The sequence below is a fragment of the Neoarius graeffei genome, chromosome 22 (genome assembly GCF_027579695.1).
Source record: "Neoarius graeffei isolate fNeoGra1 chromosome 22, fNeoGra1.pri, whole genome shotgun sequence".
NCBI lineage: Eukaryota > Metazoa > Chordata > Actinopteri > Siluriformes > Ariidae > Neoarius > Neoarius graeffei.
In genome coordinates this window covers 11,255,234-11,277,930 of record NC_083590.1, presented here as the reverse complement: position 1 = coordinate 11,277,930, position 22,697 = coordinate 11,255,234, and the positions used below count along the sequence as shown (strand labels likewise).

Sequence of the window (22,697 nt, the reverse complement as noted above, 5' to 3'; positions counted from 1 at the left end):
GACTAAGGCCCAATCCCAATTCTAATTTCTACCCCTCCCCCTCCCCCTCCCCCTTGGCCCTTCCCCTTGAAACTGAGCTACAAGGGATAGGGCTTGAAATTCAACCCCTACATATTGGGATAGCCCTTCAACGATCGCATACGTCATCGCGTACCTCCGTCAGCGTTTACGTTAGCAAAACGCGACCAAATGCATCATTGGCTGCGACCAGCCGCTACAGTCAGAGCCAGAGGCAGAACCAGAAATCTCTGCTGAAATGCCGTCTGCTGCTGTTGTGATCACTGTGTCCTGGGCTATAGGCCTCTTTTTACGGTTGTCTGCAGCTAAACGGAAAAATGCCAGTAGAGGTGTCAGAACTCTCATGTAAACAATAAAAGCGAGAATAACAGAACAAAACGTATGCAGTCGAGCAACCGAAAACAATACTCACTCCCAAAGCTTTTTAGCAGCAGCTTTGGATTTCAGAAATCGCTGCTCATTCTCAGCTCGAAAGCGAATCAAGCGGCGTGTTTCCTCTGGATTCCCTAGTTCAAGTACACAGGGATGGGAAGCTGGTTAACGTAACGACACAACAGAAAAGCAGATCCTCTGTTGTTTGTAATTACTTGAGCTAACTGCTAAATAACAACTTTGTTCACAATTTTCATTGCATCAACCGATCACACAACGTTAATGTTATAGTACGTTAACGTTAATAGGCTAGTTAACACTATTGACGTAGTAATAGAACGGTTATAACAACTTAAACACGTAAATAATGGAGAAAATACTTACATTTATGACAATCTTTCGCTGCGGGAACCGCCATCTTTCTGAAATCCGCATGAAATCTCACTGAAATCCGCATGGCATTGTGGGAAATCACTCAAACCCCTTCGTTCGGAGTCAGCTCCAGGAAAATCTCCGTTTGGAGGGGTACAGAAGCCCTACCCCTTCCCCTACCCCTCTGCGTTAACTGGGATTGGGATACCCCTACCCCTTCACGTGAATGCGCAAAATGGAGGGGAAGGGCCAAGGGGTAGGTCCAAGGGGTGAAATGGGATTCGGCCCAAGAAGTTATTTCAATGACATTTAATAACATTTTGTTTATCCTGAGGACCGAAAGTAAATGAAAATGTAAACAAACCTTAGCTGTAATAAGATGGCGACCACCGGCTCCAGGGACGACCCACTGATGTAGGCATGTTACCCAGCCTGACACAAAATATTTGTAGGCATCCAAACTCTTATACGCTTTCAGATCAATACCTGTGTATGGCGATGGGTTTTTAACGACATAGGTATACAGATCATGTGGGCCAAAGTCAGGTAAAGACGAGGGCTTCGTGTACTTCCGTACGTCAGTGAACAATCCTGGTGGAAGCAGGTAAACGTCGTTCTCTAAGCCTGCTAACCTCAATTTTTGCAAATACCTCTCCCTCTGCTCGCCCTGTAAATTCCCTACGTCGCTGGATAGTGAAGGTGTTCTCTGCATCTCACTCCTTTTTCTTTTATGTTTTTCGTTTGTCGCCTTCCTCGCATTCAAACTGATTCGAGCCGTGACGTGCAAAATGGCAGCCTAACGATGCATCACATGACTTGGTCACGTGGGTGAAAAACCTCAATTCACAAAATTACTTCACATTGAGTGCCACAAGGGTCTCCTGAACACACTGATGTAATTTTTTTGTCTGTAGTGTAAAAAAATGAGGTCACTAGAGCGAGTTAAAAACGAGTGACTTTTCTGATTTTGCAGTCACAGCGCAGCCACATTTATAATGGAAGTCTATGGGGCAGCGCGTCTGTCCTCTCCTTACTTTCAGGCTTCTCATTCAAAAACTGTAAATCCTATCGTTAAGGTAGACACATTGTGTGAATCAGGACAAATGTGGCTACTACTTTTGAGAAAATTGTGTGTGTAGAGTGAGAATTGTGGCTGAAAACACAGTTTAAATGAGAAAGTTTGAGCTTTTTTTTCAGGCTGCCTACACTCTAAATTAACGAGCTCCATGGGTGTGTAACGCAATAGACACCCATTATAAAGCCTGATTTTTCTCCAGGTACCCACATGGTGTTTGAGCTGGGACTGATCCAAAAGTATAGAACCTTGCAAAAAAATAGGATGGCAGATCCACAGAGGAGAAGTTTCTTTACATTTTAAAGTTTGAATCATGTCTCTAGGTGAAAGCATGCCATAGCAGCGGAGGTTTGAAAAAGTGCCTTTTTTCAATTAATTCCATAGAAAATGAATGGGAAATTTTGGACGATTCGTATTTTGATGAACAAAGTAATAGCATAGCGAGTCCGATCGAGCCACACATTTTGATATATTGTTTGTCTGTGTGCGATGTACGGTTATTGGGTTATTCGAAATCGGAATTTCTAGGTACTCCTTCTCTCCTTCTGCATCACTAATAAATTACGTCAAACAAAACTGAGAAAGACGCAGAACAAAAATAAAATGCTTCTGAAGAGTAATAGACTGATATTTTGCACAATTACACGAATAATTTGTTTGCCAGTCTAAAAAAATTGACTTTTTCTTCTTTTTTTGTATTTTGATTTGTCGTTTTTGTTTGATATTTCAAAAGTATTGTATGAACATTTTGGCACAAAATTGATTCCATATGGATTTAGAAGAGCTCTAATAAACACATGTATGATACCCCAGTAGATTTAGGGAATAGAAACAGATAACAGATTAGTCCGAGAAAGATTTTGACCTTTTCTGATTCCATAAGATTTAATTTAATTCGACATTAGATTACTTTATTGGATTTTTTTGTCCCATTTTTCAGTTCATGTAATAAACATTTCTTTATTCACTGAGACCAATTCCTTGGTTAGAGTTTCAATTATTATTAATTTTTTTTGGATGATTGAAATGATATAGGATGGCACGGTGGTGTAGTGGTTAGCGCTGTCGCCTCACAGCAAGAAGGTCTGGCGAGGGTCTTTCTGTGCAGAGTTTGCATGTTCTCCCCGTGTCTGTGTGGGTTTCCTCCGGGTGCTCCGGTTTCCCCCACAGTCCAAAGACATGCAGTTCGGTTAATGTAGGGCGGCCCATACATGTCAACCTTTGGTCAATCAAACCTGTATAACCAACCTCCAAAATCCTTATTTCCCTTATAAAATCCTTATAAGATGCAAATTAAAATAATTTACCTAAAATTTGAATGATAATTAACAATGATATATCCCAGTTACTTTTTATTCAATATTAATAACAATAAACCTTCAGAATGAATACAAAGTTCCAATGTTTGACAAAAACACAAAGTGTCACTCTAATGTTCTGAACTGTACTCCATGACAGCTTTTTTAGCAGTCCGCACCAATACCTCACTAGGCTGCATGTCACAGCAAGTGTCTAGCCGTGTTGATCTTACACTGCAGTAGGCCAGGTCAGTGTGTCTGCATTCAGGTTCTTTCTGCTCTCTGTGTGTATCTTCCTGACTTGAGAGAAAACTAACAGAGCACTGCCTAACTTGAACTGAAACGCCCACTACCTTGTGTTTTCTGTCTTTTCCAGGTGTTGGCATATCAGTTTTTGAGCGTGCAAATACTGTCATCAGTGGCTGATTTTGCCTTTGGCTTGCATTCCACTGATGTAGTTTTGATTTGACATGTTCTTTCACATCATAAACTCCCAATACTGCAACTTTGATGTCACGCACACACAGTGTGCAGTGTGCGTATTCTTCGTTTTTGGAGGCTGCCGGTTGGATTATGCCATTGAAAAGGTCCTTCCATTCAGAGAGAAACCTACCGCTGTATTGTGTTTTGAATTTCTTTCCTGGAGTGCCCATTCAGAAGCTTTTCAGTCGCTATTGAAAGTCGCTCAGGTGGAAATATGCTTTTCAAACAAAATGTTACTTCACGCATAGACATATAAACATAGACGCCGCATTGAGCTGGTGGCCCATTGCTGGGATACGTCAGAGTGTCCGCCATATTGGATGTGGCAAATCTTCCCCGTAAACCAATGCAAATAAATGGACTGAACTTCATAAAGCCCCTTTCTACAATAATATTTAACTCGATGCCTTTTATTCACCCATTAAGACACACACATATATATTTGGGAAACAAACAGGCATCAAAACAACATATATAACTTTTAATGTGATGGTTATAAATAGTGTGCGAAATACCCGTCGATATTCTGAATGACCGCCAAACTGAGTTCGGCCAGGTTCTAACGTCATACCAAAACAAAATACATCACTGATTCCTTCACATTCAGAAAGGTTAAAAACATTCATCATATGTTCAAAAACGTTCATCATAGTGTGGCACTGTATTATCTAATTCTCACTGCTTATAACTATACACCTACCCGGTGGAGATGAGCTGGGAAACTGAAGACTGAAGGAACAGCTCCCTCTCTGATCCTGACTGTCTGACCTGTTCTGTCAAAATCCTCTGTTCTGAAGTGTTCACTGCAGAGCATGGATGATGGAGTAGCAGAAAACCCTCCCCGTCGCACAGCTGTCTCCCACTGCTTTTTTCATGTCTTTATTTTTGGGAAACCTACATAGTATGTGAAAAGTTAGCTAAGCAACTAACAACAATCAGTGTAGTTACAAAGGAAATACTTCGTTGTTTGGAGACAGGTTTCACTGAGCGGCTATTATGCGCAAGACTTCATATTAGCCACAAAGTCAGAAAAATCTGTTCGTAAAATTACGTTATAATGACCAAATACAATGAAAAGTATTTTTCCAGTCTCACCTGTGAAAGGTAATCCCATGTGATTTCGTTTGGATGGTAAACCTGTTGGTACAGTTAAACGCAGCACATGAATGAGGTATCTTTATTCTCGGATACTGTCTAGACGCTATACCAGAGACGGTTGAAGAATCTCCACTTTGCCACATCCAATATGGCGGCGAGGATGACGTATGATTCTACGCAGAAGGCGGCGTCTATGTTTATATGTCTATGACTTCATGGTTGGCGGGATTCTCGCAATGCGGTGTGCGCATGATCAAAAGTGGAACGAAGTCTCGCTACCACAAGATAACACGCGATTTCATAAGACTCTTTACTGGCTGTCTGTGCTTTCTGTGGTGTACAGTACGTTTGTAAATGTTATGTGCTCTTTTATCATCGTGGGAATTGATCATAGCTCTAAATAAATATTGAGGTTTTTTTAAAGAATCCGTATAACTTTATTTGTACGCCCACATACTACATTTATTGAATCAAATCCGTATAAAATACGGACATTCTGTATAGGTTGACATGTATGGCGGCCTTGGGCTGAGGTGCCCTTGAGCAAGGTACCGAACCCCTGACTGCTCCCCGGGCGCTCTGGTGTGGCTGCCCACTGCTCTGTGTGTGTGCGCGTGTTCACTGCTTCAGATGGGTTAAATGCAGAGGATGAATTTCACTGTGCTTGAAGTGTGCATGTGATGAATAAAGGTTTCTTCTAATTCTTTATAGTCTATGGATGTGATGTGACCCTAGTGATTACTGATCGGCTGTCAGTGTCACCTGCGAAAAAAAATCACGTTTTAGAAAATAAAAACATCCATTTTCAAAGCTGCTTCATAGCAATGAGGACTTTGATAGAAATGCAGTGGAGTGAAAAGTACGATATTTGTTTTTCAAATGTAGTGAAGTTAGTCCTGAGTTTCCAAAAAAAAAAAAATCAAGTCAAGTACAGATACTCAAAAAGTGCACTTAAGTACAGAACTCAAGTAAATGTACTTCGTTACTGTCCACCTTTGACTCATTCATAGGTTTGTGTGTATTTTGACCATTTTCTACATTGTAGAACAAAACTGAAGACATCAAAACTATGAAATAACACACGGAACAGATATGGAATTATGTGTTGTGTTACATTCAGAGTCTCCCTGAACGAGTAAACATTTCAATTTCATTGTTTGCCTTTTTTTCCATCTAAAGGAGCCGAATCAAAGAGTCGATTCATTCCCTGAACGACACATCACTCGGAGTGAATCAATTTTCCGGAAGTGAAAGTGTTTCTCTTTCAGCCTCGGCGTCATTTTGTTGCTGTTCGGAGAAAATAATAAAACTAAAGAGAAACTGCAACCCCAGGCAGAAGCGGTGAGATGAATGAAGCCCAGCATGGAGTGCTGAGTAAAAGTAAGTGCTGTGTTGGAGAGAAATGTGGTTGTATTTGACTGAGCTCGTGTAAAAACAGCAGTAAAACTGCGGAACTGAAATCATCTTCCCTGTAAAGCTGCTGTTTATCGGCTGTGTGTTCTATATTCGAGTTTATCTCTTCAGTTTCTCATCTATTAAACACTCAGAGAGTTTGGGGGAGTGTAACTGGAGCGCATGTAATGGCGCAGCTGGGCTTTCTGCCAGAAAGCCAAGCCCAGCTGCGCCATTACATGCGCTCCAGTTACACTCCCCCAAACTCTCTGAGAGACCGAGGGGGAAAAGAAAAACAAAAACCACAAATGGTTTTAAAATGCCAAAATAACCACAAAAAAGCGTTTCTTCATGCTTTATAGGTTAATACCGAACCCACACGACACAAAGTAGTTTCTACTGTCGCTAAGAGTGTAAACTCGAGCGGCGGCTACAGTTATCGACACCTTAAAGCAGATACACAGAGCCTTTATTTTTAAATAAGTTTCTGAGTGGATAGGATCTCCATCCGCGAGTCTTGTATGCTGCATAAATGGGAATAAAAATATATATTTTTGAGAGTTAAAATCCACCGCAGAGTTGTTATTGGAGCTGAGCCAGCCAGCCCTCAGCGCGTGACGTCACTGATTTGACTTCACTGATTGTGGGTGGAGTCTCATTAAAGCAGGATGGGTGCTATAACTTATGCAGCATACATGGACATGCATGCATTTTCACTGATAAAACGTAAAAGGCTCATTAAATAATCAGATGAACTGAGACAATCACATTCTGAAGCAAATTAAATAATCTTACACCTCTAACTTAAACACACAATACAAGTCACATGTTTTAATCTAAATGCAGGGAAACAACGCGGTGTTTTTATCCAGATGAGAGTCGGAGTTTACCCGTCTGTGTTCTCGCTTCTTGAAGGCCGACTGTTTCAGAAACAATCTGACTTTCAGTTCTCCGTTCATTCACTTCTTCCCCGTAAGGGCGAGATGGCAGCGATATCCAGTTTAGAAATCAGACGGCTGCTCCACTCTTTCACTTTTCTTCATACTGTGTGTTCCACCATTTCCGTGGTCGCCAGTGTCCTGTTTTACACCGTGGTGTGCTGGGGGGGGCAGCACATCCAAGAAGGACACATCCAGGCTGGACAAACTGATCAGGCGGGCCGGCTCTGTGCTCGGCATGAAGCTGGACTCTCTGGTGACGGTGGCAGAGAAGAGGACTATGGACAAACTACTGAACGTCATGGACGATGCCAGTCACCCTCTGCACACCGTCATCAGCAACCAGAGGAGCCTGTTCAGTGACAGAATGCTCCTTCCCAAGTGCAGGATGAACAGACTCAAATGCCGCTTTTCCACTACAAACGCGGCTGAGTCGGGCTGAGCCGTGCCGTGCTGAGTTGGGCTGAGTCGAGCTGAGCGGGGCTGTTGGGAGTTGCATTTCGACTACAACCGCGCTGAACCGTGCTGGCTGGAAGTGGGTGGACACATTGGGTGGAGTTAGCGAAAGTGGGTGGACGTCACGTGATGTCGTTAAGCAGCGCAAACAGTGACATCAGTGATCTTTTAAGCAGTAGTCTCACGACCCGAATAGTAAACAATAAACATGGAGGACATGGAGTCATTAGTGTTGCTGGTCTTGGTGCTGTGGCTTGTTGTCACCGACAACGCCAACAGATACTGGCAAGAGCGTATAGATGAGGCGAGGCGCATAAGGCTTCATAATTCTCGTAATTCGTAATTCTTCTTCTTCCGGGTTTGCGGTGTTTACAGATCCCAGCGTGCTCGCGGGGCGTGTGTGGGCGTGTGAGGACACTCCTCCTCACCAATCAGTGCACAGGGGAGTGTCTGCTCACGCCCCTAGCCTCACTCGGTACGGTTTGGCTCGCTTCAGCCCCACTCCAAAACCGTGCGAGTTTTAGTGGCTAAGCAGGGCTGAAACAAGCTGAGTCGTGCTGGTTTTTGGTAGTCGAAACGCGAGCCGTGTCGGGCTGAAGTGAGCTGAAAAAGGGTAGTGGAAAAGGGCCAAAAAACTCCTTTGTCCCTCACGCCATCAGACTGTACAACTCCTCTCGGGGGGAGGGGTAACAGGAGGACCGAGGATGGGAAGGAGCAGTAGCCTAGCCTGACAATAAGCAATACTGGACAATGTGCAATACCTCTCCTGATGGACTTTTTTTTTTTCTCTTCCCCATATCTTCTCATCTCATTATCTCTAGCCGCTTTATCCTGTTCTACAGGGTCGCAGGCAAGCTGGAGCCTATCCCAGCTGACTACGGGCGAAAGGCAGGGTACACCCTGGACAAGTCGCCAGGTCATCACAGGGCTGACACATATGGCCCTTTTCCACTACCCTTTTTCAGCTCACTTCAGCTCACTTCAGCCCGACACGGCTCGCGTTTCGACTACCTCAGAACAGCACGACTCAGCTCGCTTCAGCCCTACTCAGCCCCCAAAACTCGCACGGTTTTGGAGTGGGGCTGAAGCGAGCCCAACCGAGCTGAGTGGGGCTAGGGGCGTGAGGAGACACTCCCCTGTGTACTGATTGGTGAGGAGGAGTGTCCTCACATGCCCACACACGCCCCGCGAGCACGCTGGGATCTGTAAACACCGTAAACTCGGAAGAAGAAGAATTACGAATTACGAGAATTTCTGAAGCCTTATGCGCCTCGCCTCATCTATACGCTCTTGCCAGTATCTGTTGGCGTTGTCGGTGACAACAAGCCACAGCACCAAGACCAGCAACACTAACGACTCCATGTTTATTGTTTACTATCCGGGTCATGAGACTACCGCTTAAAAGGTCACTGATGTCACTGTTTGCGCCACCTAACGACATCACGTGACGTCCACCCACTTTCGCTAACTCCACCCAATGTGTCCACCCACTTCCAGCCAGCACGGTTCAGCGCGGTTGTAGTCGAAATGCAACTCCAACAGCCCCACTCAGCTCGACTCAGCACGGCACGGCACGGCCCAACTCAGCCGCGTTGGTAGTGGAAAAGCGACAATAGACACAGACAACCATTCACATTCACACCTACGGTCAATTTAGGGTGTATTCAGACCAGGATAGTTCACTTGCTTTGGTCTGAACCAAATGTTTTTTTTATTTTTTTCATTTTGGTGCGGTTCGCTTTCACACTGTACATTTTAGTAAGCGGACCAAAATCTGTCAACAAAGCCACGCGCCCTGAGGTCGTTCAGCTATTGGTTAGAGACGACACGCGCACAAAGCGTTAAGTTCAAAAGTAGTCATGGAGGCTTTCCGTGCTGTTATTCTTTTTAATGTCATCAAAGCTATATGTTTTTTCCAGTTTTTACTGTTTTCACAATTGTGCGATTACTATGCTGTTGTACAAGTAATTTATCAACGACGACTTCAAAGGGCAAGGCGGCTACGGAGGATAGCGCTGATGAGCGCACATCATGTTGTGACAGTTCTGGCTCTTCACGCAAGACGGAGGAGGTATGTGTCGGGATATTCGCCTTATCCATCGTAATAGATGAATTTCTTTTTTGCGTCGCTAGTACCACCACTTTTTGAAAGAATGTCCCTGATTTTAATGTAGGTCTGACGGAGTTTCTTCACTTTTAGCCGACATTGTTCTGGGGAGCGCGTGAACCCCTTCTCCTTCATTTTCTCACTGAATACAGCAAACACGTCGGCATTTTTGTGTGTTCTCTCCAAAAGCTCAGATATGTGGACATCTGCCCATATATCCACAAGGGTACGCGTTTCTTCCTCGGCCCACGTTTGCCCCCTACTCATTTTTTGTACTCTGTAGTCTAGCCTACCACTGGTCTGAATGACTGAACGACTGTTGTAAGGTTCCCTTGACAACCGAAACAGTGTTTGCACTTTGCGGTGGAGTGTCAAGACTCTGTTTCCCATAATGCTCGACAAACGACGGAAGCTCCCGAGGTACAAAAAAGCAAAACTGTCAGATTAGGTACGGTCTGCTTTCACACCTCCAAAAGATCCGCACCAGGGTTCCTTTGGTCCGGACCGAGTCCGACCTTGCAGCTCGGTCTCGGTCCGCTTGTTTGGTCCGGACCAGAGTTCGGTGGTTTGTATTCAGACCAACCCAAAAGGTCCGGACCAAGGGAAATTTGGTTCGTTTGGTCCGGACCAAACAACGTAGGTGTGAATACGCCCTTAGAGTCACCAGTTAACCTAACCTGCATGTCTTTGGACTGTGGGGGAAACCGGAGCACCCGGAGGAAACCCACGCAGACACGGGGAGAACATGCAAACTCCACACAGAAAGGCCCTCGCCGGCCACGGGGCTCAAACCCGGACCATCTTGCTGTGAGGTGACAGCACTAACCACTACACTACCATGCCGCCTTCCACAGATATATTTATTCTCATTTCCTCTACTGGAAATACCGGACAATGTGCAGGGATGAGAATTTTCCGCCGATTGGCGGATTTCCGACTTTTTCAGACCAAAATGATCGTTTTTGAGATAGATGTAAATCCGTTGAGAAATTTTCGGGGGGGGGTATGATTAACGATCTGTGGTCACCTTATAACGCAGACATCCCAAGTGTCCTGGAAGTTCCGGGAGTCTCCTGCATATTGATAGAAGCGAGCAAGAGCGTGCGCGCGCAACATTAAGGTCTGCATCACGCATCTTAGAATGTGTGCGCGCGAGGGAGACTGTGTGCAGTGTTGCCAGATATTGCTGACGTTTTCCATCCCAAAATATGTTCAAAACCCGCCAAAATGCACTTAAAACCACCCAATGTGGCAACACTGCCTGTGTGCCTGTTCATGTAGCACATGCCAGACAAAGAGCATCCTGATTGGGTTACTCAGCAAAATAAGCCAATCAGCTTTCAGTGTGGGTGGGCTTTTATCCCTTTTCTCGAGGACCGACCGGCATAGCAGAGAGAGAGCGCGCCCCAAAAAACCAAAGTACAAAACCCACTTCACCTCAGATTACACAAAAGAATCTCCCTGTCTAATAAGGGTCAAAAATAATGACAGTTTCGCGCGATGTACTGTTTGCAGCAGTGGTTTCAGCATTGCCCATGGTGGCTTAAATGATTGTAAAGGACATGTTGAGGTGAGGCGTGTCATTTCATGTGCATTATATTTAGGTCAACAACAGGCTGGCATGAAAAGACCAAACTCACTGAAGATTTCCGTAAAGTAACAATGTATGAATATACATCATATATATCAAATACACGTCATATATAAGTGTGTATCTTTTGATAAATGAGGTTAGCTTGTCTAATGTAGCATGTTGGGGAGAATCATAGTATCGTATCTATATTTCTGATAAAATTTTAGGTATGATACCGTGTATAACTCTCCTACTTATTACTCATTTCATGGGGGGGAATTGCTGAGATGTGCCGCGCGGGAGCGTCTGCCCACGTTTTTTTAGGCCGAGATGAACTTATAGCTTTTGATTTAAAAAAATTTTCCAATATGTAATGCCCATTGTACATGCCTGTTCTTTAACTCAAAATCACCATCTCGATCTTCAGATTGACCGTATGGTATCTGTATTACATTACACAACATCCTGTCCAGATAAAACCTAGTTAGTACACACAACAGTTGAAAGGGAAGTGATGAGTGATGTTGAATGTTGCCTACTTAATATGCAAGACCTCCTGCTACCATGAGAACATCAGAAGAAAGCTTCAGAGAATTATATGGCAGAACTTTTTTCTGGGTTGCACTTCATTGTAAAGGATTAGAGTATTCAAAGACATGAATAGCAAAAATGCAGAAATATAATACTGTAGAGCTCGTTTATATTAAAAGGTGCATTGATTTGATTTTTTTTGAAATCATCAAATGTGAATTGATTAAAAACAAGTCTCTTGTACCATATTAATCATTTTCACCTGGTAGTCCACCAAGAAGGGGAATTTATTTCCAAATACATTACAACTTTTTGCTGATAAAATTAATGGTTTTGGGGTTAAAAAAAAAAAAATAGCCAAAAATCATTAGCGCCTGGAACCCCTGGGCCCTGCCCCCTTGGGCCATGGGCCCTGCCCCCTTGGGCCATGGGCCCCGCCCTGGTTTTTTCAGACTTTTTAAATATTTTCCATTCTCATCCCTGAATGTGCAATACCTCTCCTGATGGACTTTTTTTTCTCTCTTCCCCATATCTTATTCTTTTTTATATTTGTATATGTAAATACTTAATTTAGTTTATCTAGAAGTTTTTCTCTATTTTCTATTCTCTGTTTATCATGTAATGATGCTGCTGGAATCTTAATTTCCCTGAGGGAACCCTCCCAAAGGGATCAGTAAAGTTCAGTCTAGTCTACTGCTCAGCTCAGGCAATTGCTAAAACCCGGGAGGGAACAGGAGGCCATCCTTAAAAAAAATCCGTTTCCTGTCCACCAGTTGAGCAAAAAAATTTTCAGTCGGGAGGGAGGGATTTTTTTTTTTAAATTTTTTTATTATATATGGATGGATAAGAAATAGTGTTGTGACGTTCGTGAACGAACCGATTCTTTTGAACAGCTCCTAGGCATGAACGATGAGAACCGAGTCTCGAGCTGGGGGAGCCGTTCTTTCTGTCATTCTTTTTCTGTACTGTGTTTCAGATGAAAAAAGCTCCTCCTTTACTCCTCCTCCCTTCACTGAGTTAGGGAAAGGTTACGGTGAGGGCACAGTGGTGCCTATTTGTCTGATATGCAAATGTAGCTATCAGACAAATAGGCACCGATGTGACATCGGGGAGTGGGAGGTGGTCGTCAGAGCGCAGCCCGTTGTGGTCATGCTGCTTGCACGTGCGTTCTCCAGAAAGAAAAAAAAACCCTGCGTGGCTCTGTTTCAGAGTAGTTAATTGGAGGGTTGGGGGGTTGGGGGAGGGATGGCACCAGTTGTGCACGCTGTCTTCACGTGTACCCCAAAAAAAAAAAAACGTGTGAGAGCCAGTGGGAGAGACCGTCAGTTCAGTTGCAGTCGGCGTGAGGAGGAGAACAGACGTGGATTTGGAAATGAGCCAGAGGAAAAGGAGCAGTGTGTGGGCGCACTTCACCCGTGAGCCGAACAATAAAGCAAAATGCAACATTTGCCAGAAAAGCATTTCTTTCAAGTCGGGGTCAACAAACAATCTGCACAGGCATTTAAAAACACAGCACCCAACTTTTTTAAAAAGAGCCAAATGAGCCAGTCTTTTGAACGGCTCTTTTCAAAGAACGGATCACAAAGATGCGGATCCCATCAAAGAGCCATAAATCCCATCTCTACTGGGAACTCCGTGCACAGGAGTTTATTTTGTGTTTACTCCCCCCCTCTCCCGGCTGGCTACTTATTTGTCATGGCTGGCTAGTATGAGCCTTAGTGGAAAGCCCTGGGAATGCGTAAATGTCAAGTTCGAGTTTAGATTTACGAACCCGAAAAAAATGTCGAAAAACCGGCGTTAAAAAAAAAAAAAAGTTCACCCGCACAAACGGCACTCACCCGGCCGGTGGACCGGAAACGGAACATTTTTTAATAATGGCCGGATGTCACCGGTTTTAGCAACAACCGCGGGGAGGTCACTGCCCGAGCGATATGTCCCGTTCCATCCCAGGTTTGACCAACAACCCTCGGCTCACTCCAGGAGGATTGGTGCAACTGAACTCCCTTTCCTTTTAAAAATAAAATAAATACTTTCCTTTTCTTGTAGTTTTCTTTAATTGTTGGTACTGCACCCTCTTTCAATACGGGCTTATAGCCAACGCTCCTCAACAGATCAGAGGTCTCGTACGAGTCTTCAGTAAAATGTGCAGAGCAGAGGAGAGACCACTTCATAGGCGCCCAATGTGCCCGTGAACTTCTCACAAAACGCGTCCAAATCTTTGCAGTTTGAACATTCTTGGGCCATGAATGCAGCGTAAATCCACCTTCTGTCATGTTGCTGCACCGGCCAGCAACACATCTACGTGGCATGGCGATAAATTAGCTCAAAATGGAGGATCGGAGTTGCAGTCAGCGCTGTGTTTTAGTTTAGCGGAAATGGCAATGAGACCGATAGACTTCCTGCTGTGACGTCACAGATGTCAAGGTCATTCACTCAGACCGCTACCTATATAAATCACTTTAATCGTAAAAATTACTATATTACAGGCTTTCGTCTAAACCGGGGAACAGGGGCGCTGCGCCCTCTTACTTTCGGCGTGCACCCTCTTACCGAAATGCCGATTGAACCCCAAGTCACACTTAGGCTATGCACTTATATGCTACTGCACAACATGCAATCTTTCTCAAAATGATCTTTTCTCCGTGAAAACATCCCAGCAACATCACGTGACAATGTGTCTGATCATCAAATATGTTATAATTACTCCAAAAATATTCCAATCATTCTAGATACACCATCAGACGGTGCAAAAACAATCCGAATTGGCGTTTTCCAGACTGAGGCGCCATGTTGTTTAGTTGTCGCGGCTGCTCTCGCGAGATTTGATATGGGTTATATACAAGGTCAGCTGACTTGTAGAGCGAGATTTCTTGAGACTGAATGACCTTTCACCCACCGGCGTGGGAGCTTTCGACAGAAGTAGTTCGCGAGTTGTTTTTGTTGACACTTGGGCATTTAAAGATGTCATCCCGTGGCACGAAATGGAAGAAAGCCAAAGACTGCCCGGGGCAGAAGATTACTTTTTCTTTTTCAATGTTGACAATTTGTTACAATTCCCCTCTCAGCCTCAGAATGTCCCATTGTAGCCTCAATTTTTCAAAAGCTTCGCACGGTGGAGGGGGGGACGGACAACCGGCACCCCCCCCCTCCCCCCCGCTTCGCTCCCTCGCCATGGTGAGCGCCCTCATACTAAATTTTTCTAGAAAAACCCCTGTATTAGATTTATTACTAGTGCTTTAAACTATTCCTGTGCCATTCTTGAGGTCTCAAGGCATTTATAAACGAAAGTGAGGCCATGGCTCTGCGTATCTCCTTTAAAATTGTTTTCATTACTTGATATCTTTAAGTTAATATGCGAAAGCCCAGGCCCGGCGCCATGGGGGGGCGAAAGGGGGCGTCGCCCCCTCGTGGCTACAGCCCCGCCCCCTCAACGGAGACTCAGATCACTTAATTGTTTTCTTATGAAAATATAATGTATTATAGACGTATTAATAATTTCCATTTTCAAATACGAAATATTAAGTGGTTGCGCATTGCACAAAAATACATTTCACATAAATCACTACTAAAACTGGCACGGTAGAACAAATCTGATTGGTTGTTATGATTCTTACGTTGCAATCGTAGAATTCAACTGTATTAAGGTAGGATTATTTCAAAAAGCCTGAATTTAATATTAACCCTGTTTTAGACATATGTATCAATCCTAACTACTGGGGACTAGTTATTGTGGGTGTGTGTGTGAAATGCTGACACAGCCGCGCACACACAGACCTGTGATAAGGACAAGGGGAGGGGTCGCGCGGGCGGGTGGGGGTTTTTACATGCACACTTACAAGTGCACTGTCTCTGCAATATCCTGCAATATGCAGTCAGTTTACGGGAGTAGTCTTTCCCCCTCCGAATTAAACCAATTCAATCACAATATTGTGAATCCATTTTCTTTCTTTGTAGGCTAAGTTTATCTCCGTTTATGTTGGTGTATGTGTTCATATATGGTCCGCTTTGTGCGCAAATAGCGTAAGAATATGTGTCGTTGACGTCACCCCCCATGCAGCGGGGGTGAAAATTCATCACTTCAGAGTGTTTAGTCCCCTACACGCCTAAACTGGGATCGCGGATTAAGTGGTTAGCGTTACTTGCATTGACGTTTTGTTTTCATGCCGTGGAGCTATTTGTATGTATTTTAAATGTAAAGGACTTGCCTGTAGGTTTGTGTGTGTTTTATGTTTGGCATCTTTCCGGTTGTACCGCGTGTCTGTGAGAAAATTGGAGGGGAGGGGTAACAGGTGGGCACGGGGGCTGATAAAGCGCAACTGCCCTGGTAATATGCCACATGGTTTTCCCAGACTAAAGCAACCTTCGGGGCCGTGGTTTTGTGGTTGGCGCAGTTAATTGTTTGAAACACGTTGTCAGACCGCCATCACTACTACACACTATATGAAAAATATTTGCCCCCTTGCGATTTCTAATTGCCTCCTTAGTAAACTGTTCCTGGCGCCGGGCCTGGGTAGAACAAATCTGATTGGTTGTTATGATTCTTACGTTGCAATCGTAGAATTCAACTGTATTAAGGTAGGATTATTTCAAAAAGCCTGAATTTAATATTAACCCTGTTTTAGACATATGTATCAATCCTAACTACTGGGGACTAGTTATTGTGGGTGTATGTGTGAAATGCTGACACAGCCGCGCACACACAGACCTGTGATAAGGACAAGGGGAGGGGTCGCGCTGGCGGGCGGGCGGGGGTTTTACATGCACACTTACAAGTGCACTGTCTTTGCAATATCCTGCAATATGCAGTCAGTTTACGGGAGTAGTCTTTCCCCCTCCGAATTAAACCAATTCAATCACAATATTGTGAATCCATTTTCTTTCTTTGTAGGCTAAGTTTATCTCCGTTTATGTCGGTGTACGTGTTCATATATGGTCCGCTTTGTGCGCAAATAGCGTAAGAATATGTGTCGTTGACGTCACCCCCCATGCAGCGGGGGTGAAATTCATCACTTCAGAGTGTTTAGTCCCCTACACGCCTAAACTGGGATCGCGGATTAAGTGGTTAGCGTTGACTCGGTGCGAGTCAGGAAGGCTATTACTGGTGCAGCCGCGGGGTCTGTTGATTTTTTTTTTTTTTAAATTATGATTTTGGCCGCCGAGCCAAAAGTACCTTAGACTTGCATTGACGTTTTGTTTTCATGCCGCGGAGCTATTTGTATGTATTTTAAATGTAAAGGACTTGCCTGTAGGTTTGTGTGTGTTGTTTTATGTTTGGCATCTTTCCGGTTGTACCGCGTGTCTGTGAGAAAATCGGAGGGGAGGGGTAACAGGTGGGCACGGGTGCTGATAAAGCGCAACTGCCCTGGTAATATGCCACATGATTTTCCCGGACTAACCTTCAGGGCCGTGGTTTTGTGGTTGGCGCAGTTAATTGTTTGAAACACGTTGTCAGACTGCCATCACTACTACACACTATATGAAAAAATATTTGCCCCCTTGCGATTTCTAATTGCCCCCTTAGTAAACTGTTCCTGGCGCCGGGCCTGCGAGAGCCCTTTATATTTTGTTTATTTTACTTTATTTTTTTATTTTGCTCAACCAAAAGAAGGAATTGTATGTGACTTTGAAATGCTTTGTTTGTTTGTACTATATGTTCTCAATAAAATTTTGAAGGAAAAAAGTCTTATAAGGAGCGTGTGTGGGGGGGAAGAAAAAACAAAATCATATTAAATGGTTTCAAAATGCAAAAATAACCACAAAAGTTTCTTCATGATTTTTTTTTTTATATTAATACCAAACCCACACTACACAAAATAGTTTCTACTGTCGCTAAAACGTGCAAACTGCTCCATTTTATGTCGCAATTTATTCATCACTTTTAATGAGCTGGACAGAAATTAGTCATTTAAACTAAAAAAAACCCAAAACATTTAATGCTGGTAAAGAAAACAGTATTAGACTTAAAGTAGCTTTTCTATTAAATACAAATGATTTTAGTCACCTTCAGATGTGAAGGATTTTTTTTTTCCAGTTTTAACTGCATGTTTATTTTGTCTTTTCTAGGAGTGAAATTAATTCCAGCAGAAGAGATCAGTGTCTCCAGGAATCAGCAGTGAGTCCATGAGCTGTGTGTCCATACACTAATATTCAAAAATGCAGAGCTGTGATCTGGACACAGATAATGTGACCCCACCCTCAGAAAAGCGGTAAGCTGACATGTTCTAATATTTTAGTCATTAACTGTTCTTATCTGAAATATGGAGTGAGTAGATATGAAAAGAATAACTGAACAAAAATTTATCCTCAGAATGAAAAGTTATCAGTCCCCACTTTAAACATTCAGATTCTGTTCACTGTCAGTAAAATGATCTCATCTCATTATCTCTAGCCGCTTTATCCTTCTACAGGGTCGCAGGCAAGCTGGAGCCTATCCCAGCTGACTACGGGCGAAAGGCAGGGTACACCCTGGACAAGTCGCCAGGTCATCACAGGGCTGACACATAGACACAGACAACCATTCACACTCACACCTATGGTCAATTTAGAGTCACCAGTTAACCTAACCTGCATGTCTTTGGACTGTGGGGGAAACCGGAGCACCCGGAGGAAACCCACGCGGACACGGGGAGAACATGCAAACTCCACACAGAAAGGCCCTCGCCGGCCACGGGGCTCAAACCCAGGACCTTCTTGCTGTGAGGCGACAGCGCTAACCACTACACCACCATGCCGCCCCAGTAAAATGATGTTCTTATAAAATAATAAAGCAGTTAAAGAGTAAAGAGTAGGTATGAGACGATACACTAAAGCCACGATACGAGTCGTATCCCAATACAGGCTTCACAGGACCAGACTGATGAGACGGTGTTGACACAAATCACACCACTGCAGTATCAATACAGTAGGAGTGTTCAACTCACATTCTGACACATCAGCATTTCTGGGAGACTCTGAAGATCCATCAAAGTTTATCATTCCCTTTTTTCATATCCTATCGACTAAGACCAATAATTAGAACAGGATGTTCTATAGGAAAAAGAAGGGATAACAGAAACTATTGAAGTGTAAGCACTATGAGGTAATAACATTATTCTACTGTTTTTTATGAATGGGTTCCTTTGTTTATTCACATTTACAGCAGCTGTGATGAGAAACAGGATTAGCTCATTGGGACGATGTGTATTTCCTGTTTCTGTTAGAAAGCTACTTGACAGATAGCTACACTATAAGCCCAGAGATCTGGAGAGCCGGTGAAGTCGCTGCTGGAGTTTAGTGCAGAAGAAAAGTAGATCAGGATTTATAATATCGGGTGTATTTTTCCCCTGTTATGAACATATTTTTATCTTTTTCAGTGGAGCTGTAATAAAGCTGTTTCATGGCACCGTTGTTAATGTAGAAAGATCGTTTGAGGGTAAATTGTGCCTTAAATTAGTAAAATAACAAATGCGTGTCATCACATGTGCTACTCCCTCTGCTGCTGCTGCCGAGTGTGTAAGAAGAGGTGGAGGTCAGAATGAATATTGAACAGAAATATGGTGATATACGATATGATACAAATTCATCTTGGCGGTATTTTGTGTCGGAATTCTGTGGAAGAAAAACTGTCTCATGTCCACTCTGTAATGTTGTACAGTGAACTCCAGAGAAAGAGATCAGACTCACCAGAACCCAGCTGGGTCTCCATGAAGAGTGATGCGTCTATGGGTCCTCCTTTGAACTTTAAAACTGGAAACCCCTCATCTGTACACAGGTAACATCCCATAATTCTCACAGTTAGTGTCACTGTAGAGTGAAAGGCCGTGTTACACATTCCTTTATCCAGTCCAGATCATTAGCGGAGTTTTGATATTTATCAGTTTGTTATACTTTAATTAGGTCCCAATGCTGCTCCAATACTGTCACTGAACGATTTAGAGTAATTAATATCAGCAACTGTGCAGTTCAGTGTTTTACAGTGTCTCACACATAAGGAAGCAAATTCATCTGGATGTGACAATAAAAGTGATCGTAATGGTGAACAAAATCCTTTAAATAACCAATAATAACACATTCTGCTGTTCATTGTTAGTGAAATTAAGTCAAAATAACAAATCAGTCAAAACCTGTAACTGGTTTCTATAATGAACTGTCTGTAATGTTGTACAGTGAACTCCAGAGAAAGAGATCAGACTCTCCAGAACCCAGCTGGGTCTCCGTGAAGAGTGATGCGTCTATGGGTCCTCCTTTGAACTTTAAAAATGGAAACCCCTCACCTGTACACAGGTAACATCCCATAATTCTCACAGTTATGGCCCTTTTCCACTACCCTTTTTCAGCTCACTTTAGCCCAACACGGCTTGCATTTCAACTACCTCAGAGCAGCACGACTGAGCTCACTTCAGCCTCACTCAGCACCCAAATCTCGCACCGTTTTGCAGCGAGGCTGAGGCGAGCCAAACCGTGCTGAGTCGGGCTAGGGGTGTGAGGAGACACTACCCTGTGTACTGATTGGTGAGGAGGAGTGTCCTCACATGCCCACACACACCCCGCAAGCACGCTGGGAACCACCATCTGTAAACACCGTAAACCCGGAAGAAGAAGAATTACGACAAATTATGCGCCTTGCCTCATCTATACGTTCTTGCCCGTATCTGTTGTCGGTGACAACAAGCCACAGCACCAAGACCAGCAACACTAATGACTCCATATTTATTGTTTACTATCTGGGTCATGAGACTACCGCTTAAAAAGTCACTGATGTCACTGTTTGCGCCGCCTAATGACATCACGTGACGTCTACCCACTTTCGCTAACTCCACCCAATGTGTCCACCCGCTTCCAGCCAGCACGGTTCAGCGCGGTTGTAGTCGAAATGCAACGCCAACAGCCCCACTCAGCTCGACTCAGCCCAACTCAACTCAGCACGGCACGGCTCAGCCCAACTCAGCCGCGTTGGTAGTGGAAAAGCACCATTAGTCACAGTAATGGACGTGCTCCACTGTGATTAGCAGCTATTGTGATTTCTATTATAGTTACTTGGTCTTAAGCAGGGTTTTTTCTACAAAAATTTCGTATGAGGGTGCTCACCATGGCGAGGGAGCAAAACGACCGGGGGGGGGTTCCCCTTCCGCCGTGTGAAGCCTTTGAAAAATTGAGGCTACGATGGGACATTCTGAGGCTATTTGAGAGGGAAATTGTAACAAATTGTTTATTTGAAAAAGAAAATAAAACTTTGTCACAAACAACACTTAATTCAAATTCTAATACCTCATAATTCAAATTACACATAATCCTAATTCCTCATGATTCAAGTTTATGCTCCAAATTCACATGAATCAAACTTACAAAGTATTAAACATTCACCAGAGAAATCTGTTGTTTTTTTATCCTAGAATAAGGCAGAGTTAGTTGTTAAAAATGGAAAAAAAAAATTCCAGAGCAAAATTATTTTCTTTAAAAGGAAACTAAAAAAGTAAACATTGTAAAGTTGGAATCCAACCGAAATCACAAAGTTTGAAACCATGCAAAAAATGTAAGCGCGCTAAAAAAATACATAGTTGAACTTTTCCTGGAACTCGGCCTTTTTCTCATTTTGCTTTTCCACTGAACACTCGGTGCCTTCATCAGAGCAAGACATCTGGTCTTCATTCGTCACGGATTCCGTGATGCTGCTCTCACAGCGCTCGGTTGGCGCGTCCTTCAGTGAGGCCCTAGAACCAGCAGCACGGACCGATCCCTCGATTGTCGCGATCCCGCCATTGGAAACCTCTTTATCCGCTTTGTGACAGAAAAAAGAAGTCGTCATCTGCCCAGGACAGTCTTTGGCTTTCTTCCATTTCGTGCCGCTGGATGACATCTTTAAATGCCCAAGTGTCAACAAAAACAACTCACAAACTACTTCTGTCAAAAGCTCCCGCACCAGTGGGTGAAAGGTCATTCAGTCTCGAGAAATCTCGCTCTACAAGTCAGCTGACCTTGTATGTAACCTCTGTCAAATCTCGTGAGAGCAGCTGCATCAAATAACCAACTAAACAACATGGCGCTTCGATCTGGAAAACACCAATTCGGATCGTTTTTGCACCGTCTGGCAGTGTATCTACTATGATTGGAATATTTTTGGAGTAATTATAACTTATTTGATGATCAGGCACATTGTCACGTGGTGTTGCTGGGATGTTTTCACGGAGAAAAGATCGTTTTGAGAAAGATTGCATGTTGTGCAGTAGCATATAAGTGCATGGCCTAAGTGTGACTTGGGGTTCAGTCGGCATTTCGGTAAGGGGGCGCACACTGAGAGGAAGAGGGCACAGCGCCCCGTTCCCCGGTTTAGACGAAAGCATGCTTAAGTGATACTAAAATGCTTTCGAGGAAATAGTGTAAACATTTATTCGAGTGAAAATGTCTTATGGGTAACGTCTTAAATGCTGAAGCAAGAAATGCGACTATATGCAAAAAGAACTGAAACAGCTCATTGATTTCTCTCATTCATCTTTTGAACTCAAACCCAAAGGTCCTCATTGTAAAGAAAAAAACGATGATGCCAGACCTTGCTATTCCAATACTTTTGAAGGGGAATGTAGGCAGAAAAAAAATAGAAACCTAAAATTAAAACAGGGACACTTTTTCTCTTTTTTCTTTTCCAGGTCCACAATGTTGATGTCTTTTAGTTGTGTTCTCTAAATAATTACTCACTTGCTCCATTTATCGCAGTAAAATTCAGGCTAAAGCTGAGACTACAGTATGAAAGGGATGAAAGTTATTGTCTTTAACAGCGACTATTTTTGTTCCCAGTGTTTTACAGAAGGCAGGAGACAGAAGAGAAAAGATCATCACAGATACAGGGTAAGATCAAACCCAACACCATGACTGAGACACTGACGCTCTGGTATTATAAACCTCTCTGCTGTTATTATCTACAGGATTTGATTATAGAAAACATAGTCAAATCAGGTAATTCCATAGTGTTAGCATCATAAAGAACGGTTATCTGTGGAAACCAGTCAGA

General features: G+C 43.5%; 1 protein-coding gene across 7 annotated transcripts in view; it reads left to right on the top strand.

The window, feature by feature from the left end:
* Positions 1 to 22,697, top strand: part of LOC132870622 (NACHT, LRR and PYD domains-containing protein 12-like) — a 327,744-nt gene that overhangs the window by 66,327 nt on the left and 238,720 nt on the right. For 2 of the 7 annotated variants that reach the window (XM_060904354.1, XM_060904350.1), the window contains exons 1-5: positions 5,940 to 6,096; positions 17,777 to 17,919; positions 19,347 to 19,463; positions 19,859 to 19,975; positions 22,484 to 22,534. The exons of 3 other annotated variants lie outside the window; for them this stretch is intronic. In XM_060904354.1, coding sequence (XP_060760337.1) covers positions 17,867 to 17,919; positions 19,347 to 19,463; positions 19,859 to 19,975; positions 22,484 to 22,534 — 338 coding nt within the window. In that variant the 5' untranslated portion in view covers positions 5,940 to 6,096; positions 17,777 to 17,866. 2 more of the 7 variants (XM_060904349.1, XM_060904351.1) reach the window with 1 other exon arrangement.